The sequence below is a fragment of the Megalobrama amblycephala genome, linkage group LG19 (assembly GCF_018812025.1).
Source record: "Megalobrama amblycephala isolate DHTTF-2021 linkage group LG19, ASM1881202v1, whole genome shotgun sequence".
Taxonomy (NCBI): domain Eukaryota; kingdom Metazoa; phylum Chordata; class Actinopteri; order Cypriniformes; family Xenocyprididae; genus Megalobrama; species Megalobrama amblycephala.
In genome coordinates this window covers 1,314,672-1,337,753 of record NC_063062.1, presented here as the reverse complement: position 1 = coordinate 1,337,753, position 23,082 = coordinate 1,314,672, and the positions used below count along the sequence as shown (strand labels likewise).

Below are 23,082 nucleotides of genomic sequence, written 5' to 3'. Positions count from 1 at the left end.
CCGAGAACAGCTTCATCTCGGCCAGTACTTCGTGGATTTGCCGCTGGCGATTGTAGTGGTTTAAACATGAGATATAATTAATTTTGGGTACATAAAACAGGCAATCTTTGGTCTTATTAATCCATTTCCTGTTTCTGAACAAATCGAATCGCTGTGTTAAATTTAATAATTACGTTTGACTGAATTGTACAACTGTGTTTATTATCTATTGTCATTTATAATGGCTGTTGTTGTTCATTTAAATATTGTTGTTCAATAAATATTTTATATAAATAATATGTAATATTTGGTATTGAGAAAGGGGTCATTAGTGCGTAATATGGATTAAGTTTGAAAGTTACATAAATACGCCTTTAGATGGCGGCAAACTTACGAGTGAATGAGTCACAAGAGACTTTTAAATTGAAAGGGACTTTTATAAACAAAGGACATCATTTGCTGTAAAAACTGTAAAAAGGATAAATACAAAGATCGCTTTCCTCAGTGGACATGCAAACGAATTTTTATGATGGATATAATATTATTGACCTGAAGAATGAATGTTATATCAGACTAGGGCTGCACGATTTATCGCAATTTTATCGCACGCGATTTTGCAAAAGCTGCGATTATTTTATGCGCAGCTTGTCAGAGCTGTACGGCTCTGTGATCAGTAGTAAATGCTTCTTCATCTGAAAGCCAGAGGGCGCTCTTGTGCAGAAACTGCAAATATGCCCTGCTGCCGAAGTAGAACACGCGTCATTCCACGAAATCCCATACTATCGCTGTATCTTAATAAACAGAAGATTGAAACAACAAATTGTTTTCTTAAACATAGCATTCATGCAGTGAGATTATAAAATACATTGAGACGTGATGAAAAATGTCCATCTGACAGGTCGACATCAACATGCACAGCCCTAACAGGAACATAATATATAGACTATTATCATAAATTGATCTTTTTAAATGGCTTTTGTTCTATTTGAACCTGAAAAATAAGCAGCAATTACAGTGTCAACTCTGAGACATTCTGACCTCCTCACACTGAGGCACAATTGTTCACAATTACATTTCTAAATGAGGGTCATTTAGACAAAAGTAAGAACAAAACATGCTTCATCATTTTATACAGTACATGTCATTCTGAAAACCTGTCAACTTAGGCAGGATGGGCATCATTGGACCAGCATGCATTGCAGAAGTACTCTCTTTTAATCTGGATCCGAGAGAATCATCTTAACTTGTGCAGTTTGCAGCGGTCAATGGATGGAGATTCAATTTGATCTTCAATATAAATTGCTGTAGTTGCCGTCAACCAACTTTTAACTGAGCTCATACCAATGCATTGAGGGATTGTCTTTCATGTGATGAAGGACTGTCTTAAAATTTGGCCAAAATTATGCATCTTTGAAATGATAAAAAAATATGTACCATGAATGCAATGTGTCACTTTGAATAAAAGCGTCTGCCAAATGCATAAACATAAAAGTCATTTTTCTGCCTTTTGGAAAGGACTTAAAATGCTGTCTTGGAAGCTCACTTGATTCTGGAAGCAGAGCTCTTGACAAGCAAAAAGAAATAGAAAAAAACATCTTTGAGGGCATTTTAAAACATAGCGAATTATTCATAATGAAAGCATGACTGCTTTTCTACATGTGGAGAACTGACCCATGGCTAGAGGCGCCGATATCCCAGCTAACAACTCACAATTACACTTAAACTGCTGCATCTTAACATGCTGCGTGTGCTTGATGCAGTTAGAGAAAAATAATTATCTTCCCAGAGTCTGCAGGGATCTAAATTGCTATATGCTCTCATTTAATTTATTCTGAGGATCTTCTTGCTGCCTTTAGGATTTTAAAATGTGAATTTCCTATAAAAGTTTTCATTAGTGCACTGACTTTTAACAAAATTAACACAATTTTGGTCAATCAGGATGGATAACCTGCTATCTAACTACTTTGTATTGTACGTGAGTGAAAAACTTAATTTTGCCATTAAATCTGCACCAAAACTAATCACAAGTGAATCTAACTAATCACAAAATGACTCAATAAAATAAAAAATTATAATATAAAATACATATTATGATTACTATTATTATTGCATAAACATTAATATTGCATAATGAATTAATATTAATAAATAACAACAACTACAATAATACAACAATAATAAATGACTAAAGATATATTATCAAATTATAATATGTATTTTTAGTTTATTTTATTATAATACTAAATTATAATTAATACGTTATTATTATTATTTTAAAATAATAAACAATTATATAATTTTAATTTATTATAGCAAAAAACAAAAATAAAAAAAATATTATATATATATATATATATATATATATATATATATATATATATATATATATATATATATATATATATATATATAATTGTTTATATTAATTTATGCATGTATATATATTGAAATTTTCTATAATAAATATTATATTATTATATTAATTTTTATATTAGGTTTTATATATTATATTTTTTTATTTTATTTAGTCATTTTATTTTTATTTTATATATAATCTTCAGTTCCATCTGAACAAAACACTCATTTTAGAGAAATAAAGCAAATAATAAAAAATATAATATAAAATACATATCATGATTACTATTATTATTGTATAAACATTAATATAATGAATTAATATTAATAAATAACAATAACAACAACTACAATAATACAACAATAATAAATAACTAAAGATATAATATAAAATTATATGTATTTTTATTTTATTATAACAAAATAACAACAGCTACAATAATAATATAAAATAAAAATAAGATGACTAAATAAAATAAAAAATATAATAAATTTATAATACATTATTTATATATATATATAAAAAAATGTAATATTATAATATTTATTATAAAATAAATTAATACCAATATTATAATATATTATACATGCATAACGTTTATGTGTTTTATATAATTATTATTATATGAATTATATAATATTCAAAAAGTAATAAATTAATATGAATAAATAACAACTACAATATAATACAACAATAATAAAATGACTAAAGATATATTATAATACTAAAATTAATACATGTTTTTATTATTATTATTTTAAAATAATAAACAATTATATATAATTGTAATTTATTATAGCAAAATAGCAACAACAAATACAAAAATATAAAATAATAATTGTTAAAAAAACAAACACACACACACACACACACACATATATATATATATATATATATATATATATATATATATATATATATATATATATATATATATATACACACACACACATACATATACATATATATATATATATATATATATTTATTTATTAATATGCATGTATATACATTGAAATTTTCTATAATAAATATTTATTTTATAATAAATATTATATTAATTTTTATATTAGATTTTATATATTAGATTTTTTATTTTTATTTTATTTTTATTTTATATATAATCTTCAGTTCCATCTGAACAAAACACTCATTTTAGAGAAATAAAGCCACCAAAAACTACAAACAAAACCGGCCCAGTTAGAAACCAGCTCAAGGCCACTAAAGGAACTTCATTATCTGCTTTATATAACACAAATCTAATGAGGACAAATGAACGAGCACAAGAGATATTTAGCTGCATACTAATAAACGCAGTTATTTCAAGTCGAGCGCTACTCACGTCAGTGGTGTAATGCACCTCATCTACGGCGTACTTCTCCTTGAAGTGTTCAGGCGGGTAGATCCTGTCGACACACACAGAAGGAAAGAGGTTTAATGAGAACTTCCTGTGGAGTGACGTACTGTGTTTTGATCCTTCTTGTTTTTACGTGATCAAACAAAATCTGTTCTTTTCACATTTTTAATGAGGGTCGTTTGGGGCTGATTATTCATGTGATTTTAAATGCATTGATAACTGATACTCTGGACAGAAGACTGGATTTAAATCTTGATTCTGCTAATGGTCTCTGCAGGCCTCGGGCAATCAAGTAAATGGACTCTTGATGTCAAGTGTTTTTGAAAGTGAAGTATTCATGCAAACACACTCCAACCTCATTTTCAAATTGCACATCAATAACTTTGAGAGCTTTACTAATATAGAAACACGGCTGTAAAGTTTTCAAACATGCTTGATTTTGCCCTTTGCTGGCATGGTGCAGAAATTAAGGATATTTGGGTTACAGACCATTCATTTTCTCTACAGAAAAACAGCTTTTATTCAGCAAGGACGCATTGAATTGATCAAAAGTGACAGTAAAGACATTTATAATGTTACAAATAAAAGCTCTTTTGAACTTTCTATTTATTAAAGAATCCTGAAAAACAGAATGTTTAATGTTTTCCACAAAAGTATGAACTGTTTTCAACAATGATAATAATCAGAAATGTTTCTTGAGCAGCAAATCATCATATTAGAATGATTTCTGAAGGATGTGACACTGAAGACTGGAGTAATGATGCTGAAAATTCAGCTTTGATCACAGGAATAAATTACATTTTAAAATATATTCACATAGAAAACAGCTGTTTTACATTGTAATAATATTTTACAATTTTTATCCTATCCACTATCATTATTATTATATAAAATAAAAAAAAACTAACATATTATATATAAACAAAATAAAAAAAAAATATGTAATACATAAAATAATATATTATAATATTTATTATAAAATAAAATATTTATAACAATATTAAAATATACACATGCATAAAAATTAATAAACAAGGTTATATATATATATGTTTTATACATATATCATTATTATTATATATATATATATATATATATATATATATATATATATATATATATATAAATAAAAATTGTAATTAATAAATAAATATAAATAATAACATCAACAATTACACTAATAATACAACAATAATAAAATGACTAAAGATATTATAATATAAAATTATAATTAATACATGTATTATTGTTATATAATATTTATAATTGTTTATATAAATTTAAGTTTATTTTATGACAAAATAAGAACAAATACAATAATATAAAATAATAATAATAATAAAATGATATATAATTGTTTATATATATATATATATATATATATATATATATATATATATATCAGTAATATTTTTATAATAAATATTATACTTTATTTTATAATATTATATTAATTTTTATGTTATATTTTATATTTTCTTTATTTCATTCAGTCATTTTATTCTTATTTTATATATATATATATATATATATATATATATATATATATATATATATATATATATATATATATATATATATATATATATATATATATATATATATATCTTTAGTTCCATCTGAACAAAACACTCATTTTAAAGAAATAAAGCCATCAAAAACTACAAACAAAACCGTTATTTTTAATTATAATAATATTTCACAATGTTTAGAGTATTTTTGATCAAATAAATGCAACATGGGTGAGCAGAAGACACTTTTCAAAAACATTCAAACTTTACTGACCCCAAACTTTTCAATCTGTTTGGTTTTAGCTTCATTTTTAGAAAACTAGTGTTTAATTCCTCAATAAGAGCTAAACGACCAACAATCCTGAAAAGAGATACACAAACCAGAAAAAAAGTTTGAAGAATTATACAGTAAATTATGTAATTGAGTGACCTAAAACTACTGTCTATTTGAATATTTTCTATTAGAAGTCTTATTTATTATTAAATTACATATCTTATCTTATCTTATTTATGATTAAATTATTATCTATGACTTGTCAATAGTTTGTATTGTATGATAATGGCTGATTTGATTACTGTAGGATGAAGAATTCATTCATTCCTTCAGAAATGTGTGTTTAAATCTGCTGCGATTCATCTCAGAGCTGGTTGGTTTGGTTCAAGGCTTCTTTACTAATGAATTTTTAAAATCCCTATGGAGAAAATGAATGAGATAAATATCTGTGAAACCTGCAGCAATCATTCCCGTCTGTAGCACAAACAGCGAAGGACGAGTGTGATTTTAAAGGTCAGGGTTTGAGCAAATCATTAACTCCAGCGTGAGCACTAGTAATAGCGATGCTTGTCTTAACACCACTAATTATGTAATTAATTATGCATTAAGCTGTTAAATAAATGTAAAGGCATTAACCCAATGTAATTGATCTCACATGCAGGTTTACATGTCACGGGAATAACGCACATCATGACATCCAGAAACACTGTAATACCAAGAAAAACAGTGTGGGGTCACTGATCACAGCAGCCGCGAAAACAAGCCCATCAGAAGAGCTGCTGACCCGAGACGCCCCGAACCCCAAATCCTGTAACAAACTCATCAGATGAACCGGGAAACCACAGCCGCATGTATTAGATCAGGACGGCTTATCCAGCGTGAACAGGAAGAGAATTTACCGCAGCACCTTTGAAAGGAAGGTTTAAAAAGCAGGCCGATTTCAAAGCTCGACAGCAAACTCCGACTGCACCGTCCGGCTCAAAGCGGATATCTTTACACTTCCGACTGCTTCAATAACACATCATAACCGCAAGGCTTTTATGAGTCCCAGAACCTTTCAGAGCTCGATTTTCATGCCTGCCTGTTTTCACATTATGAGGAGGATTGGGAGAGGATGTTTCTGTTCATATTATAATAAATATTACATTTTACATACTTATATATATATATATATATATATATATATATATATATGAAATAAAACCATAAAAATTTAAAATATTTTTACAATTTAAAATAATTGTTTTGTATGTGAATATATAGTAAAATATAATTTATTTCTGTGATCAAAGCTGAATTTTCAGCATCATTACTCCAGTCTTCAGTGTCACATGATCCTTCAGAAATGTTCATTTATTGTTGTGCTGCTTAATATTTTTTTATAACCTGTATAACCTAATAATGCATAATATTAGTATGTAATTAAATGTAATATGCTATGTAATTAAAATTAATTTCAATTATATAAAAATACTGTTAAAAATCACACATTATTTGTTTGTCACATGTAGTAGACCATTTTTGTGCCGTGGGTAATAGGATTTTTCGCCCGGCTACCACCGCAAGTATATTTCAAACCTGTGGGAAGCATATATACAGTACCGGTCAAAAGTTTGGACACGTTTGCTATTTTTCAATGTTTTTTTAAAAAAGTCTCTTCTGCTCATCAAGGCTGCATTTATTGGATCAAAAATACAGGAAAAAAAAAAAAAAAAAAGTGAAAAATTATTATAATTTAAAATAATGGTTTTCTATATGAATATATTTTAAAATGCAATTTATTTCTGTGATCAAAGCTGAATTTTCAGCATCATTACTCCAGTCTTCAGTGTCACATGATCCTTCAGAAATGTTCATTTATTGTTGTGCTGCTTAATATTTTTTTATAACCTGTGATACTTTTTTTTAATAGGATTCTTTGATGAATAAAAAATTAAAAAGCATTTATTTAAAATAGAAATCTTTTATAACAACATACACTACAGTTTGAGGTCAGTCTTTTTTTTGTGTGTGTGAAATAAATTAATACTTTTATTCAGCAAAGATATGTTAAATTGATAAAACGTTATAGTAAAGACTTATATTGTTAAAAAAAAAAATACAACATTGATAATAAATCATCATATTAGAATGATTTCTGAAGGATCATGTGACACTGAAGACTGGAGTAATGATGCTGAAAAAATCAAGTATTTCATCGCAGAAATCAATTGCATTTTAAAGTACATTAAAACAGAAAGCCATTATTTTAAATTGTAATAATTTTTCACAATATTACTATTTTTTCTGTATTTTTGATCAAATAAATGCAGCCTTGATGAGCAGAAGAGTCTTCTTTCAAAAACATTAAAAATAGTAATGTGTCCAAACTTTTGACCAGTGCAGTATATATAAAATCACTGAGGGTCTCAGAAGCAAACAGAGAAATACATTCCAGTGAAACTATAGAGTCAGAAAAATAAACCGTTTGCTGACTCCACACATTTTCAAAGCAATCATATCAGCAGACATCAGTGAGCATGAAAATTACACATGCACATCTGAATTCACCCATCTGAGAGAATGAGAGAGTCACTCACTCGCCCATCCATGTGGCGTAGCTCTCCGGCAGCTTGGGAACAAACAGGATGGATTTCTTGGAGTTCACGTCGATGGCGCCATAGCAGTCGGCCTCCGTCACACCGAAGGTCCAGTGGAAAAACGACTCCTGCAGAACAACACATCTGACTCAGCGAGAGGTTCAAGAGCCTCTTCTGTACATAAAACAGGGCAAAGTGGCTCATTTCCATACATACACATGTGCAACCGTGTTTCTATGGACTGTATTCCTGAAATGAGTCACAACACAGAGAGCATTCAGTGTTATTAATTCAAATGGTTAATAATGCCACGGCTGACTCAATCTGGAGATATTGTTTGTGCTCTGAAATTGTTTGTGCCTTTAGGCCTGAAACACATGCAAACACTTAACTATGCAAGCTTGATTTCATGCATTGCTGTGCGATGAAATGTGCCAGAATGCAATTCATAATGCAACACATTGCACACAATGCATTTTTATCACTGTAGCAAGAGGAGCTATAGTGGACATTGACATAAGCGGTCAGTTTTGACTATTGTCATGGTGGAGTTTGAAGAGAATCTCACTGCGTTAACAAGAAAAGGAGATAATAAAAGTTGAGTAGAACAAAATTAATTTCAAAGAAAGCCCTATAAGTGGCTTTCTTTAAATTAAATAAATTAATAACATTTTTCAGATATTAATTAATGAAATCATTAAATAAATAAAGAATAATAAAAATGATAAATAATTTAAGAAATTAAAATATAAAAAATATATTACAAATATTATTATTTAAATAAAATAAAAAATAAATCAAATTAAAATAAATTAATTAAAATAATTTAATTAAATATTTTATTTTATTTTTATTTTTATATAATTTATTTTAATTTAATATCATTTAAAATATTTTAATATTTTAAAAACGATTGATATTTTATTTACATTTTATTTTAATATAATTTTATTTTATTTTAATTTAAAATTAAATTTAAAAAATAAATTAAAATAAAATAAATTAAATTAAAACAAATTAAAATTAAAATCATTTAAATAAATATTATTTTATTTTATTTTAATATAATTTATTTTAATTTAATTTATAATTTTAATATTTTTAAAAATATATATTATATTTTATTTTAATTTTATTTTAATATAATTTTATTTTATTTTAATTTAGTTTAAAATTTAATTTTAAAAAATAAATTAAAATAAAATATTTGTATTTAAATTAAAATAATTTATTTTAATTTAATTTTTATTTTTAATTGAATTTAAAATTACATTCAAATAAATTACAAATAAAATTAAATAAAATTAAATAAATTAAAATAAGATAAAATAAAAATTAAATAAAAATTAAATTAAAAATAAATTAAAAATTAAAATTAAGATTAAAATTAAATTAAATTGCATTTGGCAGATGCTTCAATCCAAAGTGACTTCAATGAGTTTTCACAGAGCCAATAATATTTGGATTATACAGTGCCAGGTTTATAGATTAGGAAGCAAGAAGAGTAGAAATTATACTCCACAGAAGAATTTTTAATTATTTTTTGTGTGTGTGTGCAAGTGCATTGGTTTATGAATAAATAAACTTTTGATTATTAATATGCATTCCTCTCCTATCATTCATCTCCTCTGGTGTGTGACTGCATTTCATTTTTTTGAATTGCATTTCACTAAATGTATCTTGTATCATTTCAATTCAACATCCTGTGGGTTGTGGCCAATTTATTTCAAATTCACACTCATGAATAAAAAGCAGTCAATCTTCAGTTGGGTGAGATCTCCAGCAGAGGCTGAACGGCTCGCTCTCGAACACGATCAGATAACCGCAGTCTCTCATCCACAGAAGATGATTCCTTTGTGCTCAAGTGATTTTATTGTCTTGAGTGCATTACAGAGTTCACGTTCTGTACGGATTGTGTAATGGAGCAGTAAAATAAAATCACCGGAGGACACGCACGCATTAACGAGCAAAAACCGTGCACAATTAGAAAAGTGCCACGAATCTGATTCAAATTAGAAACGTGCAAGTTAACACTTCAAAAAGAAGGAAAAAACTACAACACAAGTCAAGCAAATTAATGGTTATGAATTATTTACAGTTAAATTATGATGAAAGCAGGAAGGCCTCAAGTAATAAACATCACAACAAAATCGCAAGACTCGCTCCATGAGATACCGGCGCGCAATCTCTGCCAAACAACACAGGATGTGGACGTTTTTGTAGCTAATGAATGAGAAACACGCTCCTCATTATGTTCAATCAACTTATGTAAATGCGGTAAATTACGAGGCTCTATCAGACACCCAACCGGAGCGCTGAAATAAAAGGTCTGAACTCACACGCCTCTTGCCAACACAAATTACCATTTAGCATAACATAAACAAAAGCACCACTTACGAACCGGTATAATAGGAAGATGAACACTCAATAATCATTTAGAAATGAAACCGCAGAGTCATCGAGATGTTTCTCGCCAATGCACGATGCATGCAGCAGTTTTTGGCAGCTGTAGTGGTGATGCATGGAAACGTGCCGTCTATGCTTGCAATCAGACGTCCACTGCTGTGACCAGGACGAGGTTTGGCTGGTTAGTAAAGTCCAGCTTTATTCTCCATTGGCGGACATTCAAAAGTCACATAAATCAGGTATCATTTTGGAAGTGACCATTCTTTAGGGCTTGTAAAACTGCATCCGATGCAAGTCTCTAAAGTCTGAAGTAAAAAGTGGTAACACTTTACAATAAGACTGCATTAACTAATAATGAGCGATGCATTTATTCATCTTTGTTAACTGTTCATTGTTAGTTCAAGTTAGCTAAGGTGCATTAAATCATATTAAATAACAAATAAAACATTTAATTTTAATAATGATTTAGTTAGGACTGTCACGATCAGAAATTTGTGCTGACGATTGATTGTCAAATAATTGCGATCTTTAATGCTGTGAAACTTAACGTTTATATAATATAATATAATATAATATAATATAATATAATATAATATAATATAATATAATATAATATAATATAATATAATATAATATAATATAATTAAAATAACTTTTTTTGTTACTTGGAATTGTATATAATTGGAAATTATAATAAAATAAGCCCATATGATTTACTTCAATGCTGTGAAAATTAATGTTTATATAATATAATATAATATAATATAATATAATATAATATAATATAATATAATATAATATAATATAATATAATATAATATAATATAATAGTTTTTGTTACTTGGAATTGTATATAATTATAATAGAAAATTATAATAAAATAAGCCCATATGATTTAATTTAATGCTGTGAAAATTAAGATTTATAATATAATATAATATAATATAATATAATATAATATAATATAAAATAATATAATATAATATAATATAATATAATATTATTAAAATAACTTTTTTTGTTACTTGGAATTGTATATAATTGGAAATTATAATAAAATAAGCCCATATGATTTACTTCAATGCTGTGAAAATTAATGTTTATATAATATAATATAATATAATATAATATAATATAATATAATATATTAATATAATATAATATAATATAATATAATATAATATAATATAATATAATATAATATAATATAATATGTTTTTGTTACTTGGAATTGTATATAATTATAATAGGAAATTATAATAAAATAAGCCCATATGATTTACTTTAATGCTGTGAAAATTAAGATTTATAATATAATATAATATAATATAATATAATATAATATAATATAATATAATATAATATAATATAATATAATATAATATAATTTTATTAAAATAACTTTTTTTGTTACTTGGAATTGTATATAATTGGAAATTATAATAAAATAAGCCCATATGATTTACTTCAATGCTGTGAAAATTAATGTTTATATAATATAATATAATATAATATAATAGTTGTTGTTACTTGAAATTGTATATAATTATAATAGAAAATTATAATAAAATAAGCCCATATGATTTACTTTAATGCTGTGAAAATTAAGATTTATAATATAATATAATATAATATAATAATAAAAAAATATAATAAAATAAGCCCATATGATTTACTTCAATGCTGTGAAAATTAATGTTTATATAATATAATATAATATAATATAATATAATATAATATAATATAATATAATATAATATAATATTTTTTTTTACTTGGAAATGTATATAATAATAGAAAATTATAATAAAATAGGCCCATATGGTTTACTTTAAAGCTGTGAAAATTAACATTTATCTAATCTAATCTAATCTAATCTAATGTAATATAATATAACAATATAATATAATATGATATTCATAACAAGACATGACATAAAACAATCTGATTAAACCAACAAGCCTGCATTTTGTATGAAGGAAGACCTTTGACTATCTTTGTGTGTTTTTTTGTATTCTTTATTCTTCACTCTCTGCCAGATTATGATCCTCCCATTTCTCCCTTCCACACCAGAATAGGAGACACAATATTGTGCATTTGATGGAATTTCTTTAAGATGAAATTATTTGGATTGCACAGAGCACACTTACTGAGGTTATCTCGAATAATTGAGATCAAAATTATTTAGATCAAATAACCACGATCAGGCGCTTAATCAACAATCGCAACAGGCCTAGTATTAGTAAACGTTGAAATCACCATGAACTAAAATTAATAAACGCTTCAGAAGTATTTTTCATTGTTAGTTCATGTTAACAGCACCTGTCTGAAGATCTCGTCGGTGTCGGTGCAGTATCTCTGCTTCTGCTCTCCTCCCTGAAGAACCACCACAGATCCAGCCTTCAGATCCTTCTCAGCTTTCAGGCCTCGACACAAACGATCTCGGTTTTCTGCAAACAGGGCGGCCGATACTCTCAGGGTATCATTTCCCAGCCAATACACTGCCTTCCTGTCATAGTCAACACAGAAACACACATGTTATTCACATAAAACACTGCAAATCAAGAACTTTAACCACAACGTAAGGCCCTTTCCCTTCTACTCATTCAGATGGTATAAATTGTTGTTCATTTTAGCTGCATATCTTGATCAAAAAGAGATGAAACTAAAATCTTTGTGACTGTTATGCAAGAGCTGGATTTGATCCCATGATAACAGGGAAGAATTCTTTCTGCAGGAACAGCTGAAAAACATTATGACCGCAGGCGAAACTTAAAGGGATATTCACATCTTTTCTAAATACGTATGCTGCCATTTAAAGTTTTGAACACCTTCTTGCTGCTTTTCCCCCCAGTTTATAATAACTACATCTGTCTAGAGCCAAAAAAAAAGCAACATGAACGTATCAAAGTTTCATAACAGCAATGCTTCTGAATTTCTGTCTGTTCCTCAATCAAAAGCAAGTTATTATTCTCTGTTTACCTCCATCCATCATTCTCAATGTTCAGATTAAAAGAAATCCATATCAGAAATAGACATGTGCCGATATTCGATATATCATGATAATGAATATGCACAATATTGTTACCGTGGGCACCTCAAAATACCGTGACGTTCACTCTCTGACAGCAGAGGGCGCTGATGGAACAGCAGAAATACAGCGGTTACCCCGGAAACCCAGTAAACAAAGCAGCTGCGGTACTACAGAGTTTAAAATGCTTCAAAACAGCAATTTGTTGTTCATCACAGCACCAAATTCTTAATACTTAAAGACTTAATAGGCTATTTATTTTCAAATTAAACATTTTTTATATTTTAATATGGACTACAACATGATTGGAAATGTTCTGATTATTTGTTATTGTTCAGTAACACTTGATGACCTTAGGCTTCATTAGTTAACATGTTAATTCTAGGGCTGTCAAACGATTAATCGCGATTAATCGCATACAAAATAAAAGTTTGAGTTTGTATAATATATGCGTGAGTAATGTGTGTAATTAATATGTATATATACACACAAATTAATGTATATATTTAAGAGAAATATGTTATTTATGTACAAAAAATGTAATATAAATTATATAAAAATATAAATAAATACATATACTTGTAAATATTTCTCAAATATATACATGGATGTGTTTGTATTTATATACACATAAAAATTACACACAGTACACCCACATATATTAGGCAAACTCAAACTTATATTTTGTATTAATCGTGATTAATCGTTTGACAGCCCTAGTTAATTCATTATTACCAAACTGACAATGAAAAATACTTTTATTATAGCATTTATTAATCTTAGTTAATGTTAATTTCTAGTTTATGTTTATTTATTAACATTACTAAAATCAAAAGTTGTAATTATTATTTAATGGACCTAAATCTAACAATGATAAGTTGCATTTTTTAACTATTATTAACAAAAAATAATACCTTCTGTAACAAATGTAGCTATTGCTCATTCTTAATCTTACTTAATGCATTACCTAACGTTAAATAAAAAGACCTTATATAGTGTTAGTGTTGTTCTTTTGCACTTTAATCTGTTTTTAATTTATTTTTTATTGTACTGTTTTATTGTATTTAAATGTTCAATACTATGACAACACTATTTTTTTGCAACTTATTTCAATATCATGATAACACCGTGATAAAAGCTTCAGATTTTATACCGTCAGAAACAGATTATGCTTTTGATTAGACTCCTTTTTACACCCTCATATGCAACTTTCTCATATAATCTAACATTAAAATCACGCTCATGCTTGACTAAAAGGAAGACAATGCTCTTTATCACTGATAGTGTGTGTAAAGATTAACAGTGATCATGGGCGTCTGTACAGTACGTGGTCAAAGGTCACAGCTCACATTCATGAACCTTTTACACGCTCACTTCTGTTAAATCACCCATCCTGATAAAAAGAGGATAAATGTACAGTCAGCAGGTCATTATCACAAAATAAACCCCAGCAGGATGATCAGTAGATGAAGCGGAGAGGCCTGCTATCAGCCTGAGGGGTTATTTTATGATAATGACAGGCACATTATTCTGCTTATTACATTTTAAAAATACCAGATGGACATGAACTATAATATTTGAGTTGCAAGTAGTGTTTCAGATTTGCTTCCTAAGAGGAAAAAAAGTATTAAAAATAGAAAGTGGTCCAAAATCAATGTTGCAACAACATACAACATGTACACTACCAAAGTTTGGAAACATTACTATTTTTAATGTTTTCGAAAGAAGTTTCTTCTGCTCATCAAGGCTGCATTTATTTGATCAAAAATACAGAAAAAACAGTAAAAATGTGAAAAATTATTACAATTTAAAATAATGGTTTTCTATTATAATATACTTTAAAACATAATTTATTTCTGTGATCAAAGCTGAATTTTCAGCATCATTACTCCAGTCTTCAGTGTCACATGATCCTTCAGAAATCATTCTAATACGCTGATTTATCACAAATGTTGTGCTGCTTAATATTTTTTTATAACGTGATACTTTTTTTAGGATCTTTGATGAATAAAAAGTTAAAAAAGAGCATTTATTTAAATTAAATCTTTTGTAACAATATACACTACCGTTCAAAAGTTTGGGGTCAGTATTTTTTTTCTTTCTTTTTTGGAAGAAATTAATACTTCTTTTAAGCATGGATGTGTTAAATTGATAAAAAGTGATAGTAAAGATTTATATTGTTAGAAAATATTTCTATTTTGAATAAATGCTGTTCTTTTTGACTATGTATTCATCAATGAATCCTGAAAAAAGTATCACAGTTTGCAAAAAATATTAAGCAACACAACTGTTTCCAACTTTGATAATAACTGAGTATCAAATCATCATATTAGAATGATTTCTGAAGGATCATGTGACACTGAAGACTGGAGTAATGATGCTGAAAATTCAGCTTTGCATTTTAAGTATAGTAAAATAGAAAACCATTATTTGAAATTGTAATAATATTTCACAATATTACTGTTTTTTTCTGTATTTTTGATCAAATAAATGCAGCCTTGATGAGCATAAGAGACTTCTTTTTAAAAACATTAAAAATAGTGTCCAAACTTTTGAATGGTAGTGTATATAAAAATAATTCAATGCAAATTTGATCTCTGAATGCCATAAATGACCAATCAGAACCAAAAATATACTAAGAAGACATGCAATAAAATCAGTTATTTTTGCATTTTGCATATTTGTGTCAAAAGCAGGCCTTATAAAATAATATACTTCATATATAACTGTTTTAAACAACATTTTATATACATTTTGACACTACTGAAACGTGTAATATACAAACAAACACATGAGCATTGAAATGAGCTGCAAAAATTGATTAAAATGTTAAACTTATAAGGAAATGATGACTTTTTGGATATATTTAACCTAAAACTTGTTGATAAAACAAAGTTTAGATAGGTTAACTTTCACCTAGTTATCAAGCATCGCTCATTTACCATGGTATTACTATAGTACGTTCTTGTAAGGGAACCTAAACCACCCAGAATCAACTAAAAGCATTTTTTATTCGCAAAACAGCACAGAAACAAAAGCTGAGACGCCAATTAAAGAAGAAAAAATACAAAAACATCTAAGAGAAACCTTAAGAGCGCATCTGCATGTAAAACATCGAGCTCTGCGCATGCGCAGGAGTAAACGCCTCTGCATGCGTTTAACGTTGCGTGATTATGAATAAAATAAATATCCAGAATAAATTTAAAACACTTGAAACTCACTGCTGTGAGGATGCCATGCTGCTGCTGCTCAGCTGAGAGATCGAGTCATGTGATCAAGAGCAGCTGATCACTGCGCGCGCGTGCACTCGATCACATGACCGCGCATATTGCTCAATACTCGTGTGAGTCTGATGACTGGGGAAGTTACTGCACAGATAAAGATAAAGTGCAATGCAATGTATTATTTACGTACAGGAGGTACAGGAGGTAAAATACATCTTTTTGTCATCCAATTAGACGTTTCTCTATGGTTCAGTGCAGTCAAACTCATTTTAATTTTGTCATACAGCACCCCAAAATGTTATATTGTTTTTAGGATATTTGATACAATATATTCAATACATTAACATTTATTTGACGTCAGAATGTGTATATTGAATAGATTAGTTTCTTCCAATGTGGCCTGTAATGTTTAAGTATTTATTAATTATAACTGAAATTGATTTAATATAAACTTCTATAGGTGGATATTAATATCATGTTGTGTGTGTGATGACATATTAATGACTTATATTGAAAAATGACAATGCATTTGCACAACTTTTACAGCATTTCAGTTTACTATTACATTTACAGTCAACATGAAATCAAAATTGACTGTCTAAGTACATGTTCCTGGTTTTATTATGCACAATTTATCAGTCGACTTTATTCTATAAAAAATAATGCTGGTTAAAGGTGCAATATGTAAGATTTTTCCAGTAAATATCCACAAACCACTAGGCCAGTGTTATATATTTTGTTCACTTGAGTACTTACAATATCCCAAATGTTTGCAACTATTTGTAAATCGTGAGAAAATTGCAATTTTATCCAAGGCTCCGGGACGTGCGAGGAGTCGCCTGTCAATGGCGTCATACCTGCGTTACCCTCGGTTTCCGGTTTTATTTTGTGGAAACCATGGAAACAACAAAGACGCTTTAATATATTACATGTTTTAATTAAGTTTTAATTTAAGTTGGTGTTTTTTTAAGTTCCCTGTTAAAAGCTAACATATACAATTTTGCAAATTTCCAGTTTATTCTCATTCATTTCCATTAATTCCCATGGAAAGTTTCCAACTTTGAAAATTCCTGAATTTTCCAACCCTAAAGCGCAAAGTATAATTCACTTTTTACGTCCTGGATGTTTGTAACTGCGTATATTAATATCCACAGGTCGCACTTGCGCATTTAATTTTTTTTGCAGTAATTAATTTATCCACAAGGTGGCAACCATGCCCTTAGGGCGTCGATTCACAAGGTAGTCGAAGAAAACCTGCATAAACAGAACAGACCGGAACACATGCAAGCTACAGCGACAATCAGATTGTGCAAAGAGGTTAAAAAGTACCCTCATTTTTACAACTCTTGCATGAAAGAATACAAAAATGGGTTGTAACTCACGGCGAGAGATTGCTCAAATCTGTGCATGCGTCAAACACCTGTGTATGCATACGAGTCAAATTAAGTATACTTTGCAAGGCTGTGTGTTCGACTGTTTGCATACGCTAGCGTATGCATAAAAAAACGAAGCATACACAGGGCTTAATAGCAGAAGAGTCATTCCACGAAATGATTTTTAGATTTTTTACCAAAATGTATTACTTTTCTGAACACCTCACAACATTAATGACATATTTAACTTCCAGAAAAACATATTTTCCCATCTCAGGCATCAAATCGCTATTATTATTGGTCATTAGGACACTATGGGAGCAATCTGATTATTAGAAAATGCATTTGTGATAAAATCAACATTTTCCTATTAATCAGATGTCCATCACACTAATTCAGTAATTGCAAATATAAAATCTCACACTTTTGCTACTAAAGCCTGAAATGGGCACTTTTTGTGACAGCAAACTCATTTTTTATCAAAGGCTTAACTTCAGAATTTGAACTTAAATCGGTATTCTTATGATTGCTCTGAACATTTAAGACAGAATTCAACTAACTTTAAATTACTTTTTCATAAACTCAACAAAAAAAAATAATAATAAAAATGTAGGTGTGACGGGGTTGCGATTTTTTGCCCAAATTGGCCACTGCTCTAAATCTAGTGAATAAATGGAGAGTGCATGGCATGCATGATATTAAGAAATCATGAATAATGTTGAAATAACAAAGATCATTTTCACAAGTAATAGTTTTCTATCTTTAATTGATGTAACGGGGTTGAGTCGTTAAGATTGACCAACACAATTTCACAACATAATTTAGTATAATTATTAAAGAAGGTGCTAACTTGCCTGTGTCTACTCACAGTGTTGTTCAGAAGACTTCTATGATGTCACATAAGTATCAGTTCATTATTTTTATAGGGGAAGAATGGTTTGTGTAACGGAGTTGAGGGGTTACTGAGGTAATGATGTGATTTTAATGAATAATCATGAATTTACTTAAAAAAAAAAGCACCAGCAAAAAAGCACAGATGGATATTTATGGGAATGGCAAAATGAATGGACTTTTTTCTCATTTTATTATTCATATCCCAAGTATACTTTCATAGAAGGCCTAGAGGGACATGACAAAATAGGTGGTGTTAACTGAAAAAAAAATATTTCTAAAATGTTTGTCATGTTTAGGAGGAGACATTTCAATTAATACAAACACATATTTTGGTGACCCAATAGATAAAATACACTGAAAAAGGTCAGAGGGACTCAAATAGTACCGGTTTCATGGAATGACTCAGATAATGATAATCTGACCTTCACATCGCAGTCAAAAATCCTCCTCAAAAGTGGCTTACAGAATTAAAACGGGTTGTGAATGTGTTTTCTTGTTAACTTTGTGAACATTAAAGGCCGTCTATGGAGGGACAGAAATCTCTCAGATTTCATTAAAAAGATCTTTGTTTGTGTTCTGAAGTCTTGCGGCTTTGGAACAACATGAGGGTGATTAATTAATGACAGAATTTTAATTGTTGGGTGAACTAACCCTTTAAAACGAGCGCTCGATACTCAGCCTACTCTGATGTCTTTTGTTGGGTGTAAAACATTCTATAAACCACCGCATTAAACCATAAAAGAGCAAAACCATCTGTTAAAATGAGTTTTTCATCTTTCATTGGTTCATAATTCCTCTGAACGTAACACAGCAATGGCGCTTTGAGCCCGAGAGAGGTATTTTCTGCAACACCATTACAAGTTTTTCTCCTCAAGGAAATTAAAAGACAATTTGAAGATGGCACAGTACAATCTATTGCTGTATCATCCCTCTTTTTATCATTTAATCCTTTCAGGATGTGTCCCTTTCCGTCAGGGCTAGATTTGTGGATCTTATCATCAGCCCCAAACTCTAAAATAATAATATAACAACAGCAGAAAAAACACACAATTGCGTTTGTCTCACATTCCCTACAGATGTTGCATTACCGGTCTAATAAAAGAAAGTCTGTAGGAAACGAATAGATGCATTTAAGCAAAAAGCTCATCCTGCTGTCCTTTGTCTAATGTTTCTCGTGACAGATAACCACATGACTCCATCGGATAAATTTGCATACAGTTGCCTCGATATGACTTTTTTCTTGTGGTTTTTAAGGAGCCCTGTGGCTTTGATGTTGTAATTGCATCCACATAATCTTGCTGATTAGCTTTTTTCTTTCCCTCCATTAAATGGAAGCGTCTTTCTCAAGGTCTGTCTGTAAATAATGAAGCCACTGTCCTTCACTCCCCTGTTTTACATGCAGACACATGAATGTTGTTTTATGCTGTAATGTTCACTGATTTTAGTCAACATGAAATTTGTTTGCTCTCTAAAATATATATTTTTTGGCCATTTCTAATTATTGGGATGTACTTGTCCTCTTCAAGGTCTACTGTGGTTACGGCCCTGTTGAAAAGCACATATCAGTTAACCACTAGTATGCAGTCTGAATGGGACTATACAACCCCAAACCAGGTTAGGCCTTAAACCCTGCTGTGCATTAGGGAGCGTCCAGCATCTGAACTCCGAGTCTGAGTGCATGAGCTCAGAACAGAATGCTTTTATCATCTCTCCACATGGGTTTGTTCTGGATGCCAGCTGCACTTTCATCATCATAAAGTTCTTTCTCTGTATCACTTAAGGTCATCGCCACCTGCAGAGCCTTTCAGAACATTCTCTACCGGAACAGAGGGTTTTATGGCACATTAAGGTATATTACTATACTACTCTCACTGTTTTTGCAATATGATTTTCTATATGCATAGAATACCCACATAGCCTATACAATACTATATTAAGTATGCAACCACGTAGCACAACGTTTGACCTTCCATTTCCAGTGTGATGAATGAAATGTTTATCATTGAAAATCCTGCATGCTTGTGATCTGTGATCTTCTGGTCTGTAGATGTGGTTTGGGTTCCTCCTTTATTGTGCACCTGTGGGATTTCTTTTTTTTGTCCATCAGATGAAACTAGTGCATCTGATCAAGTATCAGCACACTCTCCTCAACAACACACATGATGAGAGGAATCATTCGTGTCTGTAACGCCCGCTAATAACATCCTCCATCTCGCATTTATCAGCTGACTGCTTAATATTCAGACTTTTTGTTTGATTATTGTTTTTCATGTAGAACAGCTTAATCTGTGTTAAAGTGCACTGGAAATATTCTAAGGTTCTTTATATTTACCTTTATTTTTAAGAGTGTAAGTGATCAGATGCACGATTTTAACCTGCTGGACCATAAAACTGGTGAAAAAAATCACAGAGATGCACAACAAATGAGAAATATCTACACTTTTAGACAAAAAAGGTTCTATATAGAACCCTAGTGCTCTTGACTCAGTTTCAAAGAACACCTTTATAAGGGGATATGTCTTGCATAATACTTTCATGTTATTTCAGATTGTTTGTAGTGTTAACGTATGTTTATGAGTTGTTTAATTCATACAATTCAAGTAAAATAAAAAATTAATTAAAAAGAAAAATTAATTAAATCTAAATCCATAAAATGATCCCATAATTGGAACCCCTAAATTGTTCTATATATGAAGCGCCTGACGAACCCTTTCTGACAGAACCCTCTATGGTTCTATATATAAAGTGGCTGGCCGAACCCTTTTTGGTTCTGTATATGAAGCGCCTGACGGAACTCTTTAAGGTTCTACATATGAAGCGCCTGACGGAACTCTTTAAGGTTCTACATATGAAGCGCCTGACGGAACTCTTTAAGGTTCTACACATGAAGCGCCTGACGGAACTCTTTAAGGTTCTACATATGAAGCGCCTGATGGAACCCTTTAAGGTTCTACACATGAAGCGTCTGAGGGAACCCTTTAAGTTTCTACATATGAGCGCCTGACGAACCCTTTAAGGTTCTACACATGAAGCGCCTGACGGAACCCTTTAAGGTTCTACATATGAAGCGCCTTTCGGAACCCTTTAAGGTTCTACACATGAAGAGCCCGACGGAACCCTTTAAGGTTCTACATATGAAACGCCCAACGAACCCTTTAAGGTTCTACATATGAAATGCCCAACGAACCCTTTAAGGTTCTACATATGAGCGCCTGACAGAACCCTTTAAGGTTCTATATATGAAGCGCCTGACGAACCCTTTAAGGTTCTACATATGAAGCGCCTGACGAACCCTTTAAGGTTCTACATATGAAGCGCCTGACGGAACCCTTTAAGGTTCTACATATGAAGCGCCTTTCGGAACCCTTTAAGGTTCTACACATGAAGAGCCCGACGGAACCCTTTAAGGTTCTACATATGAAACGCCCAACGAACCCTTTAAGGTTCTACACATGAAGCGCCTGACGAACCCTTTAAGGTTCTACACATGAAGCGTCTGACAGAACCCTTTAAGGTTCTATATATGAAGCGCCTGACGAACCCTTTAAGGTTCTACATATGAAGCGCCTGATGAAACCTTTAAGGTTCTACATATGAAGCACCTGACAGAACCCTTTAAGGTTCTACATATGAAGCATCTGATGAAACCCTTTAAGGTTCTACATATGAAGCGCCTGACGAACCCTTTAAGGTTCTACATATGAAGCGCCTGATGAAACCTTTAAGGTTCTACATATGAAGCACCTGACAGAACCCTTTAAGGTTCTACATATGAAGCATCTGATGAAATCCTTTAAGGTTCTACATATGAAGCGCCTGATGAAACCTTTAAGGTTCTACATATGAAGCGCCTGACGGAACCCTTTAAGCTTCTACATATGAAGCGCCTGACGGAATCCTTTAAGGTTCTACATATGATGCGCCTGACGAACCCTTTAAGCTTCTACATATGAAGCACCTGACGGAATCCTTTAAGGTTCTACATATGAAGTGCCTGACGAACCCTTTAAGGTTCTACATATGAAGAGCCTGACGGAACCCTTTAAGGTTCTACATATGATGGGCCTGACGGAACCCTTTAAGCTTCTACATATGAAG

At 30.0% G+C, this 23,082-nt stretch overlaps 2 protein-coding genes across 2 annotated transcripts in view; one reads left to right on the top strand and one right to left on the bottom strand.

The window, feature by feature from the left end:
- pepd (peptidase D) overlaps window positions 1–16,848 on the bottom strand; it is a 78,608-nt gene extending 61,760 nt beyond the window's left edge. The window contains exons 1-4 of the mRNA XM_048169413.1: window positions 16,715–16,848; window positions 12,785–12,971; window positions 8,057–8,184; window positions 3,678–3,741 (exon numbers count right to left, since the gene is read on the bottom strand). Of these exons, the coding sequence (XP_048025370.1) occupies window positions 3,678–3,741; window positions 8,057–8,184; window positions 12,785–12,971; window positions 16,715–16,731 (396 nt within the window). The 5' untranslated portion in view covers window positions 16,732–16,848. The remainder of the gene's footprint in view (window positions 1–3,677; window positions 3,742–8,056; window positions 8,185–12,784; window positions 12,972–16,714) is intronic.
- chst8 (carbohydrate (N-acetylgalactosamine 4-0) sulfotransferase 8) overlaps window positions 16,816–23,082 on the top strand; it is a 236,610-nt gene continuing 230,343 nt past the window's right edge. Inside the window, exons 1-2 of the mRNA XM_048169416.1 lie at window positions 16,816–16,921; window positions 20,766–20,833. The gene's annotated coding sequence lies outside the window, so the exon portion shown is untranslated. The remainder of the gene's footprint in view (window positions 16,922–20,765; window positions 20,834–23,082) is intronic.